The sequence below is a fragment of the Peromyscus californicus genome, unplaced genomic scaffold, assembly GCF_007827085.1.
Source record: "Peromyscus californicus insignis strain IS unplaced genomic scaffold, ASM782708v3 Scaffold_3__1_contigs__length_106647218, whole genome shotgun sequence".
Classification (NCBI taxonomy): Eukaryota; Metazoa; Chordata; class Mammalia; order Rodentia; family Cricetidae; genus Peromyscus; species Peromyscus californicus.
The window spans coordinates 16,665,555-16,690,372 of NW_026294551.1; the positions used below are offsets into that span (position 1 = coordinate 16,665,555).

Here is a 24,818-nt window from a genome sequence, read left to right on the forward strand (position 1 = left end):
TGGATCTAAATACATCGTTATAAATTTAAATGCTTTCAACGATATTGAAAGGGGTTGTATTGAATTGTTAGGCAGTATAATAAAACACAATTAAAAATATATCTTTATGTGTATTTATGTGTGCCTGAGTATATGTAAGTGTACCACGTGTACAGGTACCCACGGTGAATCCATATATATGTTTTTTTTTTTCTAGATTTTTTTCAGGGGTGGAATATAAACTTTCTAAGTATTCCCTAATGCTCCTCTGGATTTCTTTGCAATCTGTTGTAACGTCCTGTGATGGTTAATATTCCTGACTTGAGAGACTCTAGAATGGACTAGGAGACAAGTTTCAGTGCTTGGGAGGGACTATCTAGATTAGGTTCACTGAGGTGGGGAGACTCACCTTAACTCACCATTCCACGAGTTAGACTTCCAGACTTAAGAAGGAGCGAGCTCTGAGTGTGGGCTTTCTGACTATAGATGCAATGTGACCATTTGCTTGACAGACTGACTTCCAGCCTTCAACTACTAGTCTGTAGGTATCTTTGCCAGTGAAGTGCGTCCTTTGGAGACAACAGATAGTGGGAACTTGGTTTTTAAGTCTTGGTTGGTGAGTTCAGGCTGTTTGTATTTAAGATTATTATTGAGAGATACTTGCTAGCATCTGCAATTGCGTTGGTTGTTTTTTCTGGCTGGTTGGATTATCGTGTTTGGTTGTTCTGGCTCCTGGCCTGCTGTTCTGCCTCAACTTCCCAAGTGCTGGGTTTACAGGCACGAACTACTTTACTTTGTGTGCAGGTGTGTGAGGAGGTACAAAGCAAGTGCATTTGTACACACGTGTATGCCAGAGGACGACCTCAGGTGCTGTTCTTCAGGAACACCACCCACCTCCTTTGAGACGGATCTCTCATTGTCCTGGACTTCACCAGTTAGGCTGGATTGGCTGGCCAGATCCCTCTTCCTGTCTCAGTGCCAGCATTACAAGTGTATACCATTACTACATGGATTTTTTGTTGTTGTTGTTGGGTTTTTTTGTTTTTGTTTTTGGGTTTTTTTGTTTTGTTTTGTTTTTCAACACAAGGTTTCTCTATAGCTTTGGAGCCTGTCCTGGAACTCCCTCTATAGACCAGACTGGCCTTGAACTCCCAGAGATCCACCTGCCTCTGCCTCTCAAGTGCTTGGCTTAAAGGCGTGCGCCACCACCGCCCGGCACTGCGGGGATTTTTATGAGGATTTGGGGAGTTCAGGTCCTCATGCATTTTACCCACCGACCCATCTCCCTAGCCCCCATATGTTGTTTTGAACTAGTGTCAAAGTCTTATTAAGGGTACAAAAACTTGAAGGTTTCAGTTTGTGTAAACACTTGTGAGTATGTGCTGATCTAATCACTAACAGACTCTGAGGCATCAAATAGATACTGCAAACGGAGGGGGAAATGGAGGTAGGAGTTAGATTAGAATTATATGCAGAGGGAAAAAAAGGAATGCTGTTTTAAAAGGTTTCTCAAGTGCAATAGTCTGGGTTGGAATTATGTTCTCCTTTTTCTAGTATATTAAGCTTGACTTTTTATTGAAATATAATTTATATATGGGAGTGCACATGTTTTTTTTAACCTGAACAGATCCATGTGCCCATCACCAGATCAGAAAGCAGAACAATTCTGGCATGCCCAGAGGGCAACCCAGTTTCTGGTAAGTTTCTCTGCTACCAACCCAAGATCTCTCGTGTGAGGGCAGTAATGTCCACTCCCTGAGGTTGTGTAGAGAGCTAAATGACTATTGTCATGATTCTCCATGGACACTTAGGCCATATCTCTGTTTCCTTCATCTGGAGATAGCCTCGGGCTATGGAGCTCCTGGACTCAGTTCCACCTTCAGGTCTCCGACAGGCTGCATGTGAGAAGGACTTACACCTGCATGGACATGATGGTGCTCAGACAAGTTACACATCTAGCCCAACATGAAATGTTCAAGACTTTATTAGCTGTGTGACACTGCATGCCTCCAAGGGACCCAGATGTTGTCACAGAACTCTGAACGGTAGAGGAGCTGGGGACTGGAGCTCCGTCTTTCAGGTTCACCACAGAGGATACCTCTAACTCCAGCCATGTTAGAGGCTTTTGGTGAAAGGGCTGGTCAACCCTGGCCTTGGTTCTGGGCTTCTGAGGCAAAGGATGATTCTGAGCTGGGAGATGATCACATGCAGCCCTAAGCAAGACTCAATGTTAGAAACTTCTCCCTTCTTCACTGGCTCTGTGAAGTAAGCCTCTGCCTGGCTTGCTGGTTACATGGAACCCCCAGGGGTTGGGCCAAGTCCTGAGCCTCTTCCCTCAGGCCATCCTCACCTGGCTCAGCAGTCTGTAGTTTCTCTGCGAAAATGGTTTTCAGAGTTCCATCAGAGGGCTGTCTGGCTCCCCCAAGAGGCTTAACTCCCACCTCACTGTCTATCAATTCCCTCATGGTGGCTTTTACCTTGGGGTCCAATGGCCCTAACTCCTTGTGAAGCCAGGATCTGAACCGTGTCTCTGGAACTCCAGCTGCTTGGGAACAGAGCTGAGGTGTTCAGGAAGGGAGGGAAAGCGGGGGCCACTGATAAGTCCCTGGACTTCCAGGGGACACAGAGATGAGGCCAGAGGTGACAGGTGACCCTCAGGCTGTTCCTGTTCTGAGGATGGTACCAGAGTTTTGTCCATTGCCACAGCCAAGTGACGCATCCTGGGGGAGAAACTCCTGGGCTTCCGAATATGTTTGTCCAAGTCACCATAGCTTAGGGTCTGGGAGAGAGGCGAAAGAGGAGGAGATATACTGTGTATGGAGCCCTACCCCACCTCCAGGTCAGGCTAGATATTTCCTCATTTTGTGCATGAATGTGTATGTATGGGGTGTGTGTGTGTATGAGTATTGTGTATATATGAGTGAGTATGAGTGTTTTTGTTTTGTTTGTTTTATTTTGTTTGTTTGCTTGTTTTTTGGTTTTTCAAGACAGGGTTTCTCTGTGCAGCTTTGTGCCTGTGCTAGATCTCTCTCTGTAGACCAGGCTGGCCTTGAACTCACAGAGATCTGCCTAGCTCTGCCTCCAGAGTGCTGGGATTAAAGGCATGCACCACCTCCCCCCCCCCCCCCACATGTGTGAATATTTTTGTGTGTGCAGTGCATAAGTATATAAGTACACAGAGGTCAATCTCAGGTGTTGTTTCTCATGAGATATCTGCCTTGTTTTTTGTAACAGGGTTTCTTACAGGACCTAGGACTTGTCAACTATGCTTGACTGACTGGCCAGTGAACCCTAGGGATCTACTTGTCTATCTCCCCAGCCTTGGAATTACATGTATATACTACTACCATGCCCATCTTTTTAGGTGGGTGGTGGGGTTCGAACCCAGGTCCTCATACTTGCATGGCAAGCACGTTCCCAACTGAGCCATCTCCCCAGTCCCTAGTGGATACCGATCCACTTTGACCTCTGGGATGGAACCAGCAAGAGCTCTATCTGTCCTCCTCAGGGAGATGGGGGAACCTCAGGTTCTTGTCCCCGTCTGAGCTGTGGGGTCTGTGATCACAGTCAGAACTCTGCCAGCACCCTGTCCAGGCTGCCCCATCAGGTGATGTAAATTATAAACAGGGCAGCAGGAGATACAGCTTCTAATCCTGCCACAGACACATCGAGGTAGAGGGTGGGAGAAACCTGCAGCTGCTTTCAGGGAAACCCTGCGGATCCCCTCATCTCTCACCTGTGCAGAGGGCGTATGTCCCACCAGAAGCCTGGGCTCTGGACTCCGAGTCACTGAAGCTTCAGGAAACAAGGCCAGGTCACTGGAGGCAGGGGCACCCAGGATGTAGCTGGTGTGGCCCTGTGGCTGCTGAAGTAGCTGTAGGATGCGGCTGAGGTCTGAGGACATGCGGGACTCCAGTCTGCCAGACAGAGCAGACATGGTCAAAGTCAGGGCTCTGAGAGCAACTCAAATCCCAAAGAAACCTCTCAATTTTGTGACCTGACCTCTTCCCACTGAGTGAAGTGGCAGCCTGGGGCCCATCTGAAGTGATTTCCCAACTAGGGTCCACAGCCTTTGCCCAGATTGTCCTTAGCACATCCTTGTCTTTCAGGACATCAGGGACTAGGCATGGTTCATACCACATTCAGTCCTAATGATCCTTTGATGTAGGTATTCTAATTGCAGTCATTTTACAATATGGCAAGCTGAGGCACCAAGCTGTTAAGTTCAGAGCTTGCTCATCCTCTAGCTTGTGAGTTACATAATTTGAATCCAAGGGCTGCTTTCCTTGCCTTCAAGCCCTCACTACACCATCCACAAGAAACACCCCCCTTTCCCAGGACCTCTGGAATTTGTTCTTGTACATGGATGTGTTGCTTCCCCTAAGACGCTTCCTTGGCATGTACTAGGGTTTGCTGGAGGAAGCCATCCAGGGAATTATGCTTAGTGACATAGAATTAGAAACTTAGGCTAAATGTGTCTGCCATTCTAAAACCATGCCAGGCACCCAGCGATGCCCCAAGGCTACCAGGAGGCGGCGCCTACACCCAGCCGGATCCTTTGCAGCTGCCCCACTCTAGCCAGGGAGGTTCTTACCTGTTCATCTGGGCCTGGAGCTGCTCTAATTTACAGCCTAGTTCTTGAGGCCAGCAATCCAGGTCCTGATGTGGGTTTGGAGGACTTGCGGGCATTTGCTGTAGCAATTCAGGCCAAAGCCCAGATGCGTCTGAGATGCTTAGGGAAGGGGCTGCACCTTCAGGAGGGAAGGGGACAGCCTTTGCTGATTCCACAGGCCTGTTCCCTCTCATCAGAGCCCAAGTGCTCCCCCAACTTGTCATGGGAATGCAGTATGAGGAGCGGCTCTCCTTGCCTGGGTGCCCTGAGCACAAGGTCCTGTTCTTATGGAAGTCTGGCTTCCAGGACCCAACTGGGTGTATCCCTGGGAGGGGTTGGGGGCGTGGCTCAGCTTAAACGGAGTGGTCAGGGTGGGGATTTCCAGCCCTGGTCTCATTGCTCATAGAGCTTCAGCCTGGGGAAGGGTGGGGATCTCCCGGCACCTTGATAGAGAACCTCAGGCACATGGCTAGTACCCAGCCCCGAAAGCATCACCTAACAACCAGTGAGCTCTCCATCTCTGACTCAGAGGACACGGGCCAGCAGGGCTGGGAAGAGGGATAATGGCTTCTATCCCTTTGCCCAAGGAAGACTCTCTCCCCACCACTGAGTGGCTGAGAAACCAAGGAGAGGCAGACTAGAGGGGTCCTGGGAGGGGCTGGAGGCTGGGCAAGGCCCTGGGCAGGGCCTGTCTGGACTCACCTGACTGACTGTCATTGATGCCATTGAGGAAGAAGCCTTGGGAATCTTGGTTGCCTGGGGCCTGTTGGGGTGATGACTGGAGACCCCCATCTGCCTTGTAGGGAACAAGAACAACAAGTAACAGGGACCAAAGCTGGGACAGGGTCTCGTTCTTTGGTCCTCTCTGTCCTTAGTTCTGGCCCTTGTTAGAGCTAGATGAAAAAGTAGAGACGCTTGTCTGCTCCCCACGGGAGCTCCAGGCAGCTTCCTGCAGGCTCTCTCCTAAGAGGGCCTCTGGTAAGGAAACAAGTTTGGAGATGGTGACCTCACACCAGGTGACCAGGTAGAGTCCCCTGGAAAAGTCTTTGGAGAAGGTTCTACAAATGGCAAGACCTAAGGGTAGACAGCAGAAGCGCTCCTCCCCCGCTGCCTCCTCTCCAGTGTCCCAACCTCACACCTCAGCATGGGCCAGTGAGTACTGTCTTTTGGTGAAGACTGGGTCTGGAACAGTCTAGTGGTATCCATGGTAGCATTTCTGACTTTCCCCTTTCAGGCACCATGAGACTTGAGGGCATCTGGAGGTTACAGTTGACTCAGGGCAGCTAAGACCATGGAGACCACATCCCTTCTGCCCTAGTGTTCAGCCACTGGACACAAAGGCCACCAGATGGCTCCCAAAAGCTAGGCCAACCACGCAGGGTACTTATTGGATGCCTCCCGTGCAGTTCAAGAAGAGAGCAGAGTCACAGAGGGAACCAACCGCAGGGGAGGGACAGCCACATAAGAAAATCCACCTTAGCACCACACTCTAGAGCAGCGCTTCTCAACCTTCCTAACCCTGCGACCCTTTAATTCAGTCGCTTATGTTCTGGTGACCCCAACCATACAATTATTTTCGATACTACTTCATAACTGTGATTTTGCTAGTGATATGAATCGTAATGTAAACATCTGTGTTTTCTTATGGTCTTAGGTGACCTCTGTGAAAGGGTCATTTGGTCCCCAAAGGGGTCACAACCCACAGGTTGAGGCCTGCTGATCTAGAAGCTGTCTAGCAGGCCTAGGTCATGAGAGCCCTTCTCCTGAGGCTGGGGGATGGTGGTCAAGAAATAATGGAGGTGCCAAGGCTCAGTGTACTCCTGACAGGCAGTCCTCCCCCTCTTTCTTCCTAGATGATTTCAGACTCTTCCTGCAGGAAGGCCCCTCTGCATTTCCACTGAGTCTGTAGGGCTCACCCTCCTTGGCAAACGGGATGCGCTGGCTAATTTTACATCAACTTGACACAAACTAGAGTCATTTGGGAAAAGGGAACCCCAACTGAGGAAATGACCCCCCGCAAAGTGGCCCGTGGGCCAGCCGATGGTGCGCTATCCTGGTTGATGTGTGAGAGCCCAGCTCTCTGTGGGCAGTGCCACCCCTGGGCTGGTGGCCCTGGGTGCTTTATGAAAGCAGACTGAGAAAGTCATGGGAGAAAGCCAGTAAGCAGCGTTCCCCCAGTGCCTCTGTGTCAGCTCCTGATTCTAGGTTCCTGCCCCGACTCTCCTGGATGATGGACTACAAAGTGTGAGATGAAATGAACCCTTTCCTCCCCACCTGGATTGTGGTCACGGCATTTTATCACAGCAATACTAATCCTAAGATACCCCAGAAATTGGATTTCTCTTGCATACCCACGTGGCTTCTTTGGCTCTTTAAATGAATGTCACTTTATTTCTCTTGGATTGCTGAATGATAATCTTAAAAAACGGCTGTATCACCATGCCTGGCACCATGGGCCCTCTGGATGTCAGGTCCCATCTTTTTTTTTTTTTTTTTTTAGGTTAGTGCCGGGTGATGGGAAAGCCTGGATTTCAAAGCCAGACAACTTGAATTCATATTTTTGGCTCTTCCATTTATTAGCCACACAGCTCTGGCCAATCAACTTACCCTCTCTGATCCTCAGCTTATTCATTTAGATAACGGAGATAAGACCATCCACATGCAAGGACAAGACCCAATAAAACAACGTGAAAGAAGCCCAGTACGTAGCTCACAAAGGCTGCTCATTCAATTGAAGCTATCACCATAGTTAGTGCCATGTTGGCCAGGGTAGGTACAGAAGCATCCCAGCGAAGGATGCAGGAGGAGTTGAAGGGAAGGGGCAGTGGCCACATGAGTCCCTTAGGCCAGCAGGCCAACTCCTTAGCAGGCTGGCTGGGTGCTATCCACAACCAGCTCTCTGTGAACCTCCACCACCCCGGCCCACAGGCCCAGACTCACGTCCCGCAGGTTGAAGGTGACCTCCAGCTTATTCCAGAAGGTGTCTGCAAAGGCAGGGTACATGTCCAGCACCTCCAGCAGGTCTGCTCGATGGATCTTGTGCAGGTCACAGTAGGTCAGGGCACGCACATCCGCACTAGATTTGCCTGGCCTGGCATGGAGACTAACAGGCTCCCCAAAGATGTCATTCTTCCCTGCCAGCCAGAAGGATGGTGGTCCCTCCAGGGTCTGGCTCCCTTACGAAGACCTTCTCTCAGGGCCCCTTGACTGTGATCTTCCTACCTCCCACCTCGGAGATCCCACAGAGCTGGGGCCTGGTGCTGAGGGGGTCTGAGGACAGGGCTGCATGGGCTGGCTTTGATGGGGAGGAGGAGGAGGAGGAGGGCCTTCACCAGTCCTCAGTTGCCTCAGATCCCCTCGGAGTGCTCTTGCCCTGAGAATACGGGTTCTCTTTTTGTTTCTTACCCTCAGAACCACCTTCCACCAGAATGTCCTTTCATTTTGTTTATACTCTTTAGCACAGTTCCCATTCTGGCCCAGGGTACAGGAGGCAGTCAATGACACTAGAGGTTCCTTGCTCAGTTCCCTTTCGCTCCCTTGAGCCACTGACACTAGGGAGCAGACAACGGAGGACCCAAGGATGGAAGCTTCCAGCTCCCCGGGCAGGACCTGGAGCTTCTGTTTTTGTCTTCTTACTCTCCACTGTACAAGCAGGGTACCAGCATGGCCCTGGCAGGGCAACCCTGGGAAGCCATCTCCCGTCTGCACTTGAGTGTCTTCTACCTTCAAATGGGCATAATGATGTCACCTACTCCACTGCTCTGTTTGCAGGGGCAGAGGTGGCCGTGTTTGAGAAAGTATCCCTCAAAGCAAGAGGCCCTAGGCTAGGTCAATGCAAGGCACAAGGAGAGATGGAGGTCACAGGGTGGATATAGGGTAGATAGTCAAGGTATGTGACGCAAGCACTAGGTCCTTTCAGAGCCAAGGAGCTATGCTGGCAATGGGTTATAAACATGAGCAAGAGACTCTCCTATTAGGAACCCTTCAAGTCCCTAAAAGGCAGGCACTTAAGTTGCCAAGGTCACAGAATTATCTGTCTTAGAACTGGATGCCACCAAGAGCTCTGGACTATGAAAGAGGGAGGGGTTCATACTGCCTACCGTTGTTAGGACGAGGGGGCAGGGGCTTTCAGAAGGGGTACAATCCCAAGAGAATCAGGGGCTAGGCCCTCAGAAGGAAGGGAATTTGGGCATAAGAAACACAATGTGGTCATCCCTGCATAGTCAAGGCTGAGGGAAGAGAGACCAGAGTCACAAGTGCCATGGACCATGGTTTCTTTGACTCCTACTGCCCCCAGGAAAGTCCAGCCTCCTCAGCCTCGTGGCACTGTACAAGGGACACTAATAGTTTAGCACAGACAGAGGGATAGACGGAGGCTAGGCATGTACCACCAAGAGAACAGGATGGAAGGGAGGGGACTGGGCCTAAGAGAAAGAAGGGACTTGCCAGGGTCACATATGGAACCCTGAACCTTGATATCTGGGCAATGTAATACCAACCCTCATTTTTTTAACACATGAAAAATTGTGATCTAATGTCTATTTCTACTCGGGACAAGATGAGAGGATTTCTTGTCTCTCACTGAAACTCAAATTGGACCAGCTTCTTAATTATTAATATTCATTATCCCTCCCATGCAGGTGGCATTCGTAACACTGCTTGGATGAAAGGAAAGGACTCAGGGGAGTCCATGCTGTAGGCCAACCTGGAGAACGCCTGGGTCTGCCTGACAGGCACAGGGTAAGCTCTGAAGACAAAATGGCAGTGTGAACAGAGGCACTGGAGTCACAGGGTGATGAGACTAGTTGTCTAGCTGCAGCATGAAGTCCCAGAGTAGGGAGCCTGGACTCACAGAGTGACTTGACTGGGTGGAACCGGGTTTACATTTGTCCACAGGACATAGGGACTTTTCAAAGGGTTCTGAGTGGGAGAGGAATCCATGCAGATGTGTGTCGGTTGACTTTCAAAAGGCAGAAGAACTAAGGATGTACCTAATGCAAGGCCTCAGGACGGAGCTCCTCACAGCTGCCCATGAGGACCAGACCCAGTGGAGGCTGGTGTAGAAAGCAGATTTATCAGCAAGGGAAACTGGATGGGGGTAGAGGACCAGAAACTGTCAGGATATTCCTGCAGTTGTTAGCTTTATCCCAGACAATGGAAGGGCAGGGGACACTGAAGAGGCTGTCTTTGAGAGAAAGTAATGGGGTCAAGTTGGGATCTATTGCACGTGGTCTGGCTTTTTTAAATTTTATTTTATTTTATTATTTTGGACAGGGTCTCTTAGAGCCTAGACTAGCTTTGGGCATGTATCACCATGCCTGATTAATGTAGTGCTGGAGATCGAACCCAGGCCTTCATGCATGCTAGGCAGGCTCTCTGCTAACTGAGCCACATTCCCAGATGCCCACCTGTTTTGCTCTAAGGAGACATTGGGGCTGGGGCCCAGCTCTGAGGAGTCTTGTGGCTCAGGCTGAGAGCAATGGGCTGGCCCAGGTGGGGCTGTGAACAAGGGGCTGGCCCAGGCGAGGCTGTGAGAGCAATGGGCTGGCCCAGGTGAGGCTGTGGACAAGGGGCTGGCCCAGGCGAGGCTGTGGACAAGGGGCTGGCCCAGGTGGGGCTGTGAACAGAACAAGGGGCTGGCCCAGGCGAGGCTGTGGACAAGGGGCTGGCCCAGGCGAGGCTGTGGACAAGGGGCTGGCCCAGGTGAGGCTGTGCAGTGAGGTGAGAGCCGAGTGCTAGCCCTAGGTGACCAGCCACTGAGGGCAGGGTGATGGACAGGAGTGGCCAGAGGGGGTTGGAAGAGAACCAGGTCATGGAGACCAAGCTGAAGTCAGAGACTGGAGCCAAGGACAAGGACGATGCAAATAGAGGACCCTGAGGTACGTAAAGTCAACAGACTTGCCCAAGGTCACATGACAGGCAAAGGGCTGTGTTAAGGATTTTTTAAGCTAGGTATAAAACTCTCTGGGGCCAGCAAGATGGCTCAGTAAATTAAAGGGCTTGTGGCCAAGCCTGACAACCTAAGTTTCAGTGCCTGACTGAACCCACATGGTAGAAGAAGCAGAAAGGGCCAACTTGTTCTGTGACCTCCACCTGCTGCTGTGTTTCTGCCCACTGAACAAAACAAAACAAAACCAAAAAACCTTTAAGGGCTGGAGAGATGGCTCAGCCAATGGCTGCTCTTCCAGAGGACTTGGGTTCAATTCCCGGAACCCGCCAGGCAGCGCACAACTGTCTGTAACTCCAGTTCCAGGGGATTTGATACCTTCACATAGACATATATGCAAGAAAAACTCCAATGTACATAAAATACAAATAAATACATCTTTAAAAAAACAAAACAAAACAACAATAACACCAACAAGAAAAAAAAAAAACAACCTTTAAAAACCTCTCTGCTACTCATGTTGTTGTCCTGGCCCATGATTGGTCAGTAAAAGGTACCACGATACTCAGTAGGAAAAAGGCGGTCTGGGTTGGGCCTCTCCAGCCTCAATGCCCAGGTCAACCCCCATGACCCACCTAGAATGGCCACGACCACGTCATCGCGCAGGATCTCGATGGAGCCTCGAGAGATGAAGTAGAGCGTGGAGAGCACGTCGCCCAGGTGCACCAGTGTGTCCCCAGGCGGCGCGTGCGTGGTCTTGAACTTGACCGCGAGAGCGCGCAGGCACCCCTTGCTGGCACCGTGGAAGGCCGGGCAGTGCTGCAGCAGCGCACGGTGCAGGTGCAGGCAGATGTCGGCCTGCAGGCACTCAGGGAAGCCCTTCAGCACCTGTGGGTGGGGGGCGTGGCGAGTCCCTCCGAGCGCAGCTGGGGCTGTGGGTGTGGTGCGGTGCGGGGGTGCGGTGTGGGCGGGGGGGGGCGGTGGGGAGCAGCCTGCATCAGGCTCACAGCCGGTGGCCCACCCACTCCCCATGAGGGCCGCAGGGCTCACCGCATTCATGTCGATGCCGTTGGTGTAGGACCAGGCGTGCTGGAAATACTCCTCCAGGCGCTGCCGCAGCGGGTTGGGGATCTGGTGGAAGCGAATGAACTCCTTGACACGCAGCATCTGCGTGTGGTAGCGCGCCGTGCCCGAGTACAGGCGCTGGATGATGGCCGACACGTTGCCGAAGATGCTGGCGTACATAAGGGCTGGGGGCGGGGCGAGATGTGAGTGAGGGGCTCTGGAGCGGCCTCTGCCTTCCCGGTCCTTGCAGGACCCCGGGAAAGGCCCCCTTTGTCCATGGTGATGGCAGAAGCGCCACCAGGGACAGCACTAATGCACACAAGGGACAAAGATCCCGGGGCTACCTGCCCTTCTCACCCTACTTTGTGCCCTCTGGCCTCTTCCGGGCTCAGAGGTCAGACTTCTTCAAAGAAAGAACTAGGGAAATTATTTTTTTCCCCCACCTCAGATTTGTTTTCTCCTGTGAGTTGCAAAAACATAATACCTGGAAAACTCTTGGCCTCCCATTTTCACCTTCCCCCCCTTTCCATTTCCTTGTTTTGTTTTTCTAAATACTTTGAACACAGCAACCTAATGTGTGAATTTCCACACCACCTCGAGAGTTCTTAAACCAGGTGTTTTGGGAGGCAGGGAGCTCTGTGCCAAGACTGTGAGCACCCAGCTTCCCAGCTGACCCCTGGGCAGACTCTGGGGCTAGAGACTTCCTAGCTATGGGTCTCTAACAAAGTCAAGACCTTTGGCTTCTCCTCTGGAAACTGAGTGCTTGGGAGGACCAGCTTCATGGCACACAGCCTGTGCTAAGAGCCCAGGTTACTTCTCAACTGTCACCACCCACATTTTTAAAAATAATTTTTAAACAAGGGCTCCATACTTTATTTTACAGTGTGCCCTGCCAATGACTTGGCCTAGAGCAGTGTCTAAACAGCTGCTCAAATCTCTATATGAGTGGTATACACGTATACACAGATCTACATGCTGCACACAAGGGGTAGTACCCTGCACAGGACAAGGTCACACTCACAGCCAATGAGCATGACGCAGATAGAGAAGACCTTCTCAGAGTTGGTGTTGGGTGACACATTGCCGAAGCCCACACTGGTGAGGCTGCTGAAGGTGAAGTAGAGGGCCGTGACGTACTTGTCCTGTACAGAGGGTCCTGAGGCTGGGTCACTGCCGTTATAGTGCTTCCCGAGCTGTGCACCCAAGCTGTCCAGCCAGCCAATCTTGGGCTCCAAGTAGGGTCGCTCCACGTTGCCGATGGCGTACCAGATGCAGGCCAGCCAGTGCGCGATGAGCGCAAAGGTGCACATGAGCAAGAAAAGTACAGCGGCCCCATACTCAGAGTATCGGTCCAGCTTCCGAGCCACACGCACCAGGCGCAGAAGGCGCGCGGTCTTCAGTAACCCGATCAAGGTGGTGGTCTGCGGGCAGGGAAAGGTGGAGAAAGTCAGGGAGAGGTGTATTCAAGGCTTACATCTGTTCTTTTCTGCCTCTGTTATCACACGGTCATGCTACAAATACTCAGGAAAGTACCAGGCACTGGGCAGAAGAATGTAAGCTAAGAACCTTAAGGCGTTCTCAGCCAAAGTATAGAACAACATTCAGGCTGCTAGGAGAGAAATTCAATGGGAGCAAGGAGGAGAGGTCAAGTCTGCAGGAGCAGGTCAAAGGAGATTCATAGAGATGATGCAGGAGTGCATCATGGGAATGAAGCTGGTTCTCCAGGCCGACAGGAGGGAGGAGGGAGGAGAGAGGAGGGAGGAGGGAAGGTAACACTCAGTACAGGGCCACAGAGGCATGGAGGTATGAAGTGGTATGGCCTATATGAGAAACCAATTATAACCCTGCACCTGAAAGTCAGAGCAGGAGGTGACAGGACAGTGAGAAAGGAGTCTGGGAAGGTGTGTGTGGCCACTTCATTGGGTCTGAGGATCCAGAAAGATCTTGGTTTTAACTCCAAAGGTATTGGGAGCCATAGAAGGTTCTGAGGGAGGTGTGGCAGGGTTGGCTGAGAGATCTGAGATTTGCCCTGGCTGCTGTGTAGAGGGGATAAAGCCTGGGGAAAAGGTAGGGATGAAGACTACTCAGTGTAGGCAGGGGCAGTGGGGTGGGGAAGAAAGGGGAGGACTTAGGGATGGTTCAATGGGGGGATTTGGGAGGTAGGATATACTTGATATCCCCTATTGGATAGGCAGGGGTGATTGGAGAATGATTGGAACTCAGAAGGCAGAATGGCATGAAAATGTTCTCCATGTTACCCGCAGGAAGCAGAGTGGTCAGAGAAGGGCTGAGGCAAGAAGGGCTGAAGGGATCCACAGGGATGCAGCCTGTGTACCCCTTTCTAATCTATGGCGAGAATGACTCATAAGGTAGGACTGTAGCGTGTCCATCCCACAGAAAGCAGAATTCTAGACCAACTGGCAGCCTAATCCTCTAATTGGGCTTGCTAAGAGAGAGGGGCAGAGGGATGGTCCCTAGGTCTGGAGGCATAGCTAGTCTTTCTCTGGGGCTAGGAGATGCCGGATGCCTGAGCCCCCTCTGTTTCCATTTGCTGCCTGCATCAGTGATGTGCCCCACAGCTGTGAGGCAGGGAGGGGTCAGCATGGCTGCTGGCATGGATCAGGTGTGCTCACCTCATCGGAACCAGTGCGGAAGATAAGCAGGTCAAAAGGGATGGCGGCCACCATGTCAATGAGGAACCAGCCCTTGAAGTAGTGGACAGCGATTCGTCGGGGGTGGCTGACCACCTCATCATTGCTGTTGACGTAAGTGGTCCGGAAGTTGATGACAATGTCCACGACGAACATGATGTCCACGATGAGGTCCACCACGGTGAGTGGGCTGCAGGTGTAGCCACAGGTACCACGCTGTGATTCGTCCTGGTTGCTGAGCAGAAAGGCGGCTGAGTAGGGCGTGAAGACTGCTGTATAGATGACCAGAAGCAAGATAAGCCAGTCCCACACGGCCTTGAAGGGACTGTAGTGCAGGATGGTACCTCGGTGAATGCGAGGTGCCTGTAGCTTATACTCCGGCAGCACATCTGCGCCCAGGGACAGGACCTGGCATGGAAGCCATGGGTGGTCAGTGGGGACAGCCAGCACTAATAAGTCAGGTCTATGGGGAAGGTCTGGGTGGGGGGAAGCTGTGGGTAAGTCACAAAGGTCATGAAATACAGGGTGACAAAGGATGGGCACACAAAGGAGCAGGTTCCTAAAGGGACAGGTGTGTCAGGAGGAAGTTGGATAGAGGAGGAGAACACAGCTCTGCCACATGGTTGACCCCAGGAAGCTCACAAGCTTTCTCAGAAACAGCCCTCTTGGGGTGAGCAGGGTCAGACCTAGCGCCATCTTGATTATGTTCCAAGGAAGAACCTAGATTGAGATAGTTTGGTAGACTATTTGCCTTCAACAGGCTTTGGAGGCCTACTGGTTCTGTTTGTTTGCTTATTTTAGTGCTAAAGATTAAACCCAGGACCTTATTACATGTGGAAGACAAGTGTTCTACCACTGAGCTAACTTCCCAACCCAAGTTTGGGGTTCTTGATGGGAACAAGTCACTTCCAGATGAGTCTTCACTCCTGAGGGCCAATGAGGGTCGTCCCTGGGCCAACTCTCAGAGCATCCCATGGAAAGAGCCAAATTTGGGTTGGAGTTCAGCCAGTCTGGACACTCATCAGGCCCTGGGCTCCACGGAGCTCCATCTATATCACTCAGGAGTCATTACAATCTGTACGGTGCTTCCTTTCACTCTTGTTCCCTTGCCTCCAAGACTATAACAACGGACAGTTGCTAAGACAGAAGCCAACAATCCCCAGGCTCCTCCCAGCTGCCTAGCGTGAAACAAGGCATCTGGGGTATTAGGAAGGGCATATGTTTTGAAGCCAGACACTCCATGCTAAATTCCAGGGCTGCTATTTATTTCATCTGTGCCTTAGGGCAAGCCTTGTAACCTGTGACACCCCTGTTCCCCCGGGTGTAAGACAGGACAGCCAACTGCATAGGGGTGTGGTTAAACAAGATGTACTTGCTTGCTCCTAGGTCATCCCTACTCTGACACTGTTCCAAAGGGCTGGGATTGATGAGGGATTGACCACTGACTCCTCCATCATCAGTTAGCTCTGTTCTAAGGAAATCAGCTATGCGAGACTTTGTTTGATCTTGCAGACAAGATCTTTAGTAGACGGGATCACAGGGAGAAAGAAATCGATCTAAGGACTGATTCCCACTCAAGTGGTCCTGATTTGGCGTCCAGACGCCTCAGTGGGAGCCACAGTGTTTGGCTGTGTCCAGCTTTCAGCCTTTGCCCATCATTTTCTTTCCCAGGAACCCACTTGGAATCCCACATGGGCTTGGACCTTCTCTTTTCATTTTTTTCTCTATCCCCTTATGCAGCCCTGGCCCCACGGTTACTCAGCTCAGTAGCCTGTGTCTTTTCACCTAGCCAGCTCTGGGTCCATGTGAACTTTCAGCCAAGACCCACCAAAGCATCCATCCCTGGCAGCTGGAACTCTGATGCAAGGTGACAGGTCATGTTGCCACACCCTGGGATGTCAGAACTCTCCTCTCTGCCAGGCCTTTTCTTAGTCCTGTCTATGTGGCTAAATGGTCTCCTCCATACCTGGGTTCTGGCAGTGGCCGGGCTTCAGATGAGAAGGGGCAGGAAAAGGATTGTCCCCTCTTCAGTCCCTTGCTCATCTGTGCCTAGCTCTTCTCTATGGCTTGACAAAGCTCATTCTGTCTCCTGAGTTGGCACTACTTAATGTCACTGGGTCCTCAGAGACCATTTGGCCTAACTCTTTCCTGCATACGATAGCTCTGGGGCCCAAAGATAGGGGTGTCCTTTGTCCAAGGTCACATAGTGAGTCAGTGCCAGGATCCTGGTTACTTGAATCTCCAGCAGGGCTCTATTCATTCCCTCTGGAAGAATCAAGCCAACAAGCCCCCTAAGAAGGGACTGTGGGGTCAGCTGAAATAGAGGATCCAGGAAGGGACATTTGCCTTGGGTTGACCAAATAGAAGCTGCACAGGAGGGGCATTTAGGGATGGATCCCCAGGATGTTGTTCACAGTTAGCTAGAAGAACTGAGGTCCAAGGCCTTGGAAGGGAAGGGACCCTGGAGGTCTGACACAGCCCACCACCCCTGCCCTGTAGACCCATACCTGGGTGACCTTTTCAGTGACATTCTGTGTCCGCTCCACCACCTTGTGGGGAGCGATGATCTCAATCTCTGTGGTGGAGCCCGAGCGGTGCTTCTCCAGGTTGAATTCCACGAAGTTGAGGGTAAACTGTGGGATCTGGCTGACGGTTCTGTACTTGCCCCTGCCTGGGCCAGGCCCCTGTCCACTCGGCCTGCTGTGAGAGCCCTCTGAAATCAGGGTCAGGGTCAGAGCAGCTAGGGCTGGGGTGGTGGCCTTGACTCTCTCTCACCACGGTTACCCCCTGATAATACTCACCAGAGCCCAGGAAGCTATGTGACAACAGGCGCTGGGTCAGGCTTCGGCTGCTGCTCTTGGCCAGGAGCTGGGCCAGGTCCTCAAAATTGAGGATAAACATGATGACGGCCCCGTCCTCGTTCTTCACCGGTACCACATCCACCAGGCAGCGGAAACTGGAGGCTGAGAACCCCATTATTGGGGATAGGGATGGTCACTGAGGAGGCCCTTCCCGCAGTGGCCTGCCTAAGGAAGGGCCTGAGTGAAGGTCACGTGAAGGATATCCACTAGAAAGAAGAGGCCTGGACAGTGACCAGAGCTATTTGGAAGAGGATGGGTGAAGCTGTTCAGCAGGTGCCCCGCCCCCCTTTCCCAGGGCAGAGCTGCTCATTAGGAGATAATATGGCATCAGGTCCAGTCCATGCTCAGCCCTCAGCTCAGGGCTTAGCCCTGAGGTTTGCTTCTGTGGTAATTAAAATTGAGCAGATGGGGGTGGATTAAGGGGGGAGTGAGGGAGGGCATGTCATGCTCCTCCTGTAGCTCTGGATGGCCCTGGGCTCAGCTCCCATATAGCCATCCCACAAAGATGCCTGCTTCCCTGATGCTGGAAGGAACTTGCTAGGAACACATCAAGTGCTGGGCATGGAGCCAACTGTCACATTAGGCCGTAGGAGGTCCTGGTAGAGGCAAATGAGAGCTCTGAGAAACCAATTTGTCGGAGCTGGCAGGAGACTCGGGGTGAGGACCCCTAGTCTCTTAGCAGATAAGAGGTTGGGAAAAAGGAAAGGGTCTCATCTTTGAGGATAGAGCTAGAATGACGCCCCTGGGCAGAGGCTGGGACCAGGGAGTAGACAGGGCAGTGACCTGGGGGGTTAAAGAGGGAGGGAGAAGGCATTGTGGAAACAGAACATCGTAGAGTTCCAGATCCAGCTGTTGGCATCACATCCTCTGGCCACACTATCCTCTCCTTGCTCTAGAGTCTCACCATTGACTCATGGGCAGGTGGATCAATACAAGTTAAAATGCTGCCTGTCTCAGAGTCCAGCCTGGGACTGGACACCCCTTACGTGTACTATATGTATTAGGTGTCAGTTCCAAAAGGCAGGCTCCCCGGGGACAGCAGGCTCAGGTGACCATGCAAATCAGAAAGTCAAGCTGCTTTTGCAGAGGGCAGGTTTGGGTCTGTGTCACCTGGGCCAGGGATTGTTGATTAACCGGAGAAAGCAAGCTTGAGTGAATGTGAGGGGACAATGGGTGCCAGCTGTCTAAAAGGAACCCTGCTACTGTGGGGGCCACTGGAACCACTCTTCATCAGACTCCTTACTGAGCACCCACTTTTGAACCTGGGGTGCAGCTTTGCCTCCCCATTCCTCCCTCCCACTTTTCCTCCAGAGAGTAAGGAATCTCCCGGATCAGATTCCTGGACTCCTCGGCACCAGGCAGCCATCTGCCAGCTGCTGCCTGGGCCCAGGGGAGACATCCACACCAGAGACACTGCCTGCCTGTTGAGCCACTCCTGGGCTCATAGTGCTACAGTGGTTCTGGTCAGCGTGGGGCATGGTAATGTTCCTGTCCCTAAGGCCACACTATACTCCCTGTCTCTCTGGCACTGGGGAAATCAGCCTAGTAACCAAGTGGGGAAGGGCAGCCCTGGGCGGAAGTGCAGGTGCACAAGACTTTCTGTGCCTCTGGGAGTTCCCAGGGCTCTCTTCACCTGGCTGTACCCCACTGATGCAGAGTCTTTGAATGGACCCTTGTACCAGTAAGAGCTGGGAAGCAGGTAGGGTCCTTGTGTGGCTTTCCATACTCCACCCACCATGCCGGCTCCTTTGGTAGTAGATGGGAGGCTAGGAAGACTGGGAAAAAAGTCAGGGCACTTTCTCTACCTACAACCTGATCTGGCTATTCTTGTACCTGTGGTTCAGAGCCCACGAGTAGCTGGATGAGTGGGAGAGGGAGTGAATTGCCTTTGTTTGTGCTCAGGAATGGCAGTGTTCCAGCATCCTTGCTCTGTCCCTGGAGGAAGAGCCAGTCTCTGCCTGTCTCTTCCTTCCAGGACTTCTGTCAGCACATACTTCTCTGACCAAGAACAGTGAGTCTGTCTGGCCCCTAGGACACCCCATTTCCGCTCTGGCTTCACCCCCTGGCTATGTTTATCTTGTTTCTCATAACTCATATCCCTCTCCCTCCCCATCCTGACCCTCACCCTCTCTTCAACATAGCCTCCTTGTTGTCTTTTACATTTTGGGGTTCTGAGTTTGAAACCCAGAACCTCATGCATGCAAGACCAACGCTTTCCCACAAAGCCACACCCCTTGTCCTGCCCTAATCTCTTTATGTGCACCTGCCTAGTACTGGGTGGGCAGAGAACCCTTTGGGGCTGATGCTACCAGGAGGGTGGCTGATCATCCTGGCTTTCCCATTCTGGCATTTGTGGGTGAGCATGTGGAAGACACAGGGGGAGAGTGAGGACATCCCCTGACCTCACCCTTGCCCTATCCTCCTTATTAGGAGCCACAGACTAGAGAAATTCCAGGTCTCCTTTAGTTTAGCTTGGGGACTAGGGACTCTAGTTTGGGCCCATGAGAGTCTAGATAGGACTTAGTGAAGGTACACAGAGCTAGACCCTCTGACAGATGTCCATTAGGGCAGATGCAGGGGTTAGGGACCTAAGTACTGCCTGTGCCTCCCGTTGGACAATTATTAGTTCTAGCTGTGCCATAGCCTGCCTTCCTTAGCTGTTAGGATTTCTCTTTCCTTACAGGGAAATGGAGGAAAGGCTCTGATTTCTAGAGTTCTCTGACAGGGTCATTTTTATCAAGTACCCTGGCCCGTGAGCTGGCTATGCAGACACACAACTGTAGCTCGGTGGATACAGACTGTGACTTGAGTTTTCAGTAGATTACCTTTCTAAAGGGAAAGAGGAAGCTGGGCATGGTGGTGCATGCCTTTGATACCAGCACTTGGGAGGCAGAGGCAGGTGGATCTCTCAGTGTGAGGTCAGTTTGAGCTACAGAGTGAATTCAAGGACAGCCAGGGTTACACAGAGAAACCTTATCTCAAAAAAAGTGGGGGGGGGGGCCGGGCGGTGGTGGCGCACGCCTTTAATCCCAGCACTCGGGAGGCAGAGCTAGGCGGATCTCTGTGAGTTCGAGGCCAGCCTGGGCTACCAAGTGAGTTCCAGGAGAGGCGCAAAGCTATACAGAGAAACCCTGTCTCGAAAAACCAAAAAAAAAAAAAAAAAAAAAAAAAGTGGGGGGGAATCACAAATAAACCAGCTAGAGATGTGTTCAGGACCCCTTCCTACCTCCCTGCTGTCAGGGGTTGGGGCTGGTAGAAAGAGAAGTCACCATTAGGATGCCTTTCAGCAGGATTGTGTAATGCATAGGAATATGACTTTTTAAAAAAGAGCCACATGGTCAGAGTGGACTGTCAATGTGAACGAACATACATTATCTGGGCACCACAAGGCAATGCAGCCTCTTTTTGGTTTCAAGCCAATTAAGGATGGTCCAGGTGGTCAAAGGCTTAGATAACAAGGCAAGGAAGGCCTCAGGGGAAATGGGGAAGGCTGGAACTATGGAGCATCATATGTGGGTAATTTTCTCTTTTTTACCCAGAGCCAATCTCCAAGACTAAAGTACCTTGACAGACATCTGAAGACCTGAATCTTGATCTCAGGGGCCAAGTCTTGGCTTTTAACTCCGATCTTTTTCCAGATACCTACAGGGTCTGAAAGCCCTGACCTCCCTTCCCCAGGAGTCTATGATTGTCCCTCACTCTCTGGGGTACAGGTAGAGCTCTGGGGTCAAGGAAAGAAACAGAATGGACCTACTCTCTTGCCACCTCTGCTTCCTGAAGTCCCATCTTGTTCCTCTGGGACCCTTCTCACTCCTCTGACTGTCACCTCTTCCTTGCAATGATGTGAAGAGGTGAAGTCACAGCTTTTAAAAATATTCTGACTTCGTTAACCCTGTGAGTACAGCCCACTTAAGCCAGATTCTTCACAGTCTCCTGCTGTTCTCTGCCTCTATGGAAGCACTTCCCACCTGCTACTCACTTGGCTAGCAGCAAAAAGGGACAGCCAGGGGGTGGCCAGGATCTGAGAAGCCCATAAACACACACACACACACACACACACACACACACACACACACACACACATGCACGCACGCACACACGCACATGCACGCACACACACGCACGCACATGCACGGTCCATGCATGCACCAAGCTTCTGGAACTTGGGCTCTCAGCACTGCATGTTCCCAGTCTAGCGGTGCCTGTCCTGTTTGTGCTCTCTGATGGCCCTCATGCTCTTTTCCAAGGTGCAGCTTCTCTCTTCTGGGTGTTTCTTTCCCCCATATTCCTGCCTTCAAGCATGGAGAGAGTTGAGGTCTTTTCTTTCTTGGGATTACTCAGAATAAACATCTCCAAGGGAAGGTTCCTGACAATGGGATCTTGAGAAAGGACCTTCCACACCCGTGGGAAGGGAGTTATCTAAACCAGTGGTTCTTAAAATTGGCAGCAAATCAGAACCACTGGGAGATTTTTTTTTTTTTCCAGATACACCTGCCTGGCTTCACCTTGCACCCTCTGAGTCAGCCTCTCTCCAGGGAAGGTATGTTTTGCAAAACATGCCCCGGGTAGTTCCAGGGCAGAACCAGAGTCGGGTGGGGAGACTGGTGATTTCTGAGAAACTTTCAGTTTCTGATTGTAGTTCCACTACCCTCATCCACTCAGGACCCCGTCTCCGGGAGGGGGCCTCTAAGGCTGCTGATCTCTTGGTCCTCAGCTCCTGGCTTGTGTTTATATCATGCTTTCTGAGGACTTGGGCAGCAGTAACAACACTAAGTCCATCTGGGTAAATCACCTGGTTAAGGCAAACCCAAGACTCTCTCTTCCCAAAGAGCTGGACTTCAGTGAACCAGGCCCATTCTTCTTTTCCATGCGTTGACTAGCCATAGAGGCCTTGGGGGGCTGGCTCCTCCCTTAATCCCCAGAGCAGACAGAGATGAGGGAAGGTTAATTTCCGTCCCAGCTGCTTGACAGCTGGGGCTGACAGTGACAGAGTGGATAGCCAGGAAATGGGGGAGGTAAAGCAGAGCTGGAACCTCTGTCCTAGACCAGTATCAATAGCTGGCTCAGCTCAGTCTCAAGTCCCTTAGAAGACAAGGCATCCAGTGCTCATGACCCCCCTCTACTAACAAAACCCAGGTCCAGAGTGGGGATCGGGTTTGTCCTTGGCTCTCAGCTCAGACCCTTCCCCCTGGCCACTCTGTGACGGGTGAGAAGATGGCCCGCCGAGATTTTGATCCCACTCTGTCTCACCATCCTTGCGGTAGTAGAGGATGTCCACCTTGCACTCTTCAGCACCAAGCAGGGCCTGTGCCAAGCGAGACACAGCACTGCTCGGAGTGTTAGGGCCCGTGAGGAAGTCACAGGTACAGGGTCGCTGCATCACCTCCACACGGGAGTAGCCGAAGAGTTCACAGAAGCCGTCATTGCAGTAAATGATGGCACAGTTCTCCATCTGCGCGTTGGCGATCAGGAACTTACGACCTGGAGTGGGAGGCAGAAGGCAGCAAGACCCTGGCGGCCAGAACTGGGTAGCTGGGAGAGAAAGACTATAGGGACTGATGGCAGCTGAGGAGAGGAGTTATATGCAGGAGCACACAGGGGCCAGAATGGGGGAGCTGGAGGTCAGAGGAGGGAGAGAGGGACGACCAAAAGTTCTGGGGGAAGGTCATTCCTTCTGGGAGTACAGAGGGGGATGAAAGTGGCAGGGAAGAGGAGAGTAAGGGTGCCAGAATCAGGCCTGCGGGCTGTGGAAAGACCAGGACTGCTAGGGTCAGCAGGGTGGGAGGAAGGCCCCAGGACTCCTGGAACGGTGGAGGGAGTCTGGACCAGGAAGCAGGACTGTGTCACGGGGAGTCAGACCTGCTCACCGAGTAAAAAGCAGGAAGTGAAGCAAACCTCTAGGGGATGGTCTGGAGGGGTAAGTGGGGGAGGCCAGGGTTCGAGACACCAAGAAAACTGCTGTGGGAGGTATAAGAGCTGCATTCTGCCCCAGACAGAGAACGTAGGGAGGTGGTGTTGGGGACATCAAAACGAAAAATTTTGTATTCAGAATCTAACTCTTCCCATCCTCTCCTTTTCCTTTTACCCCATCAGAAGTTAGTACGGAGTCTGGCCCCTCCTGCCATCCAACCAGCACGCAGGTAGTCCCCCACACCCCAGAACCTCACACTTACTCTGGCCCTCGAACTTGCGGATAATGGTGTCCAGGTAAGTGTTTTGGGGAGCGACGTGGCCCCTGCGGACTGGCATCTTTCCGTAGCAGCACTTGCTGGGAGTCACCCGCGACCTGGCTCCTGGTGTCTCCGTCAGTCCTGGGGCTCAGCGGCATCGGGCTGGGGTGGGCGCCGCCCCCAGGGAGGGCTGTCGGGCCCCGCCCGCCCTCCAGCGTCTGCCCTCCCCGCCCTCTCTGGTCCTCCCCCGCCCTGGGCTCAGCGCGCCTCCTCCCTCACAAGGCTCGCGCCCGGGAGCTGTCCGCGTCGTGGTACTGAAATAAGCCAAGAGACAGCAGCAAGGCGGGGTCCAGGACCTGGACAGCTTCTCTGATCCAGAAGGGGCTCTGAATCGTCCTAGGGAGAGGGGCAGGGATCCTGAACCTGGGATGCTCTGAAGAACTTCTGCTCATGTCCAAATGGCCAGTGGCCTCAGCATCTCCTTGAACCCCTTCTGGTACTGAAGGGCAGTTTCCCAGGCAGGAAAGGGCAGAAGTTATTAGGTTATCTCCAGGGTTTGACTGCTGGACCTGACTGTGGCAACAGGACACTTAGGCTTCTTGTCCACAAACGCCTTCCAGTAGGTTACCAGTGTCCATGCACATCTAGTGGAAAATCCAGCCGGAGCCTGTTCTAGGAAGTTCTAGGAAGATGAGGTAGGATACACATGAAGGTGTACAAAAAATGTTATATTCGGCGTCTTCTTCACAGGCCTCGGAGCTCTTTGCTCACAGGCAGCTCTTCAAGAAAGAACAGATCTAGAACTGCCTATTAGCAAGTGACCACTGATAAAAGTGTCTGAGTACTGATTAAAAATGAGCACAGTAGAAGACGCAAATTGGAATGAGATAAAGTTTATTGAAAAAGGTTTCTTGGACAGGAGGCAAGAAGGACCATCACTCACTAAGCACCTTGATGGACTTGGAACTTTACAGAAGGTCCCAAGGCCAATTTTGAGCCATGTCTTAGTAGCAAGCTTTCAAAGTGGAGCTTGCACCTTAGGCAAAGGATGGTGTCAATGCAAAGGGGCTGAGTCGGGCGATGGGAAAGGTGAAAATGCAGAAAAACAACAAAACAATAACAACTGATAAACAGCCTCCCACGCTAATTTGAACATCCAGATTTAATTGACGGACAGCTGAGTTCTTGAGCAGTTTGATGTTCGGAAGGAAATTTGAAGAGACATTTGAAGCAAATATTCTGGCGGAAATAAATTTTACAAAGTAGATGGGGGAGGGTAGATGGCCAAGGAGGCTCAGTGAGGCTTCTGCTGTAGTCCAGGTGGGAGGCATGGAGTCCTGGGCTGGATGTGCCTGTGCCACACAGAGTCACAATACCTGGTGGGGGACCTCGGCCACAGTGGCTGAGAGATGAGAGGGCTGCCAGGCGTGGCCTCCTGGGGGGCAGAGGTGTCTTGGCTGTCCCTGAATGTGGGGAGCAGGCTGGCTGTGGAAGAGAGGTGGGGACAGTGTCTCTCATACAGTCAGTATTTGGGTTGCTGAGCTCTGAGGCTGGAGCTGGGCAGTGAGCTAGTCATTCATTTGCTTATTCATT

General features: G+C 52.0%; 1 protein-coding gene and 1 long non-coding RNA gene across 7 annotated transcripts; one reads left to right on the top strand and one right to left on the bottom strand.

Moving 5' to 3' along the window:
- Positions 1 to 1,945: 1,945 nt before the first annotated feature.
- Positions 1,946 to 23,379, bottom strand: Kcnh6 (potassium voltage-gated channel subfamily H member 6). 6 transcript variants are annotated; one of them, XM_052757806.1, is made up of 14 exons: positions 23,229 to 23,368; positions 22,306 to 22,536; positions 16,996 to 17,157; positions 16,702 to 16,907; positions 14,177 to 14,602; positions 12,565 to 12,964; positions 11,529 to 11,728; positions 11,114 to 11,366; positions 7,532 to 7,725; positions 5,268 to 5,387; positions 4,856 to 4,943; positions 4,574 to 4,730; positions 3,716 to 3,896; positions 1,946 to 2,758 (listed from the first exon to the last, which is right to left on the bottom strand). In XM_052757806.1, the coding sequence occupies exons 1-14, from the start codon at positions 23,302 to 23,304 to the stop codon at positions 2,474 to 2,476; spliced, it is 2,979 nt and encodes a 992-aa protein (XP_052613766.1). In that variant the 5' UTR covers positions 23,305 to 23,368; the 3' UTR covers positions 1,946 to 2,473. The 6 variants fall into 6 exon arrangements, with proteins under 6 accessions (XP_052613766.1, XP_052613762.1, XP_052613763.1 ...); XM_052757802.1 differs by lacking the exon at positions 4,856 to 4,943 and having other exon boundaries at positions 1,946 to 2,353; positions 2,457 to 2,758; positions 5,294 to 5,387; positions 11,114 to 11,728; positions 23,229 to 23,367; XM_052757803.1 differs by lacking the exon at positions 4,856 to 4,943 and having other exon boundaries at positions 5,294 to 5,387; positions 23,229 to 23,365.
- Positions 7,608 to 10,971, top strand: LOC128122329 (uncharacterized). Its single transcript, XR_008222405.1, has 2 exons — positions 7,608 to 10,084; positions 10,174 to 10,971. It is a non-coding gene; the product is annotated as an uncharacterized LOC128122329 (long non-coding RNA).
- Positions 23,380 to 24,818: the final 1,439 nt, after the last annotated feature.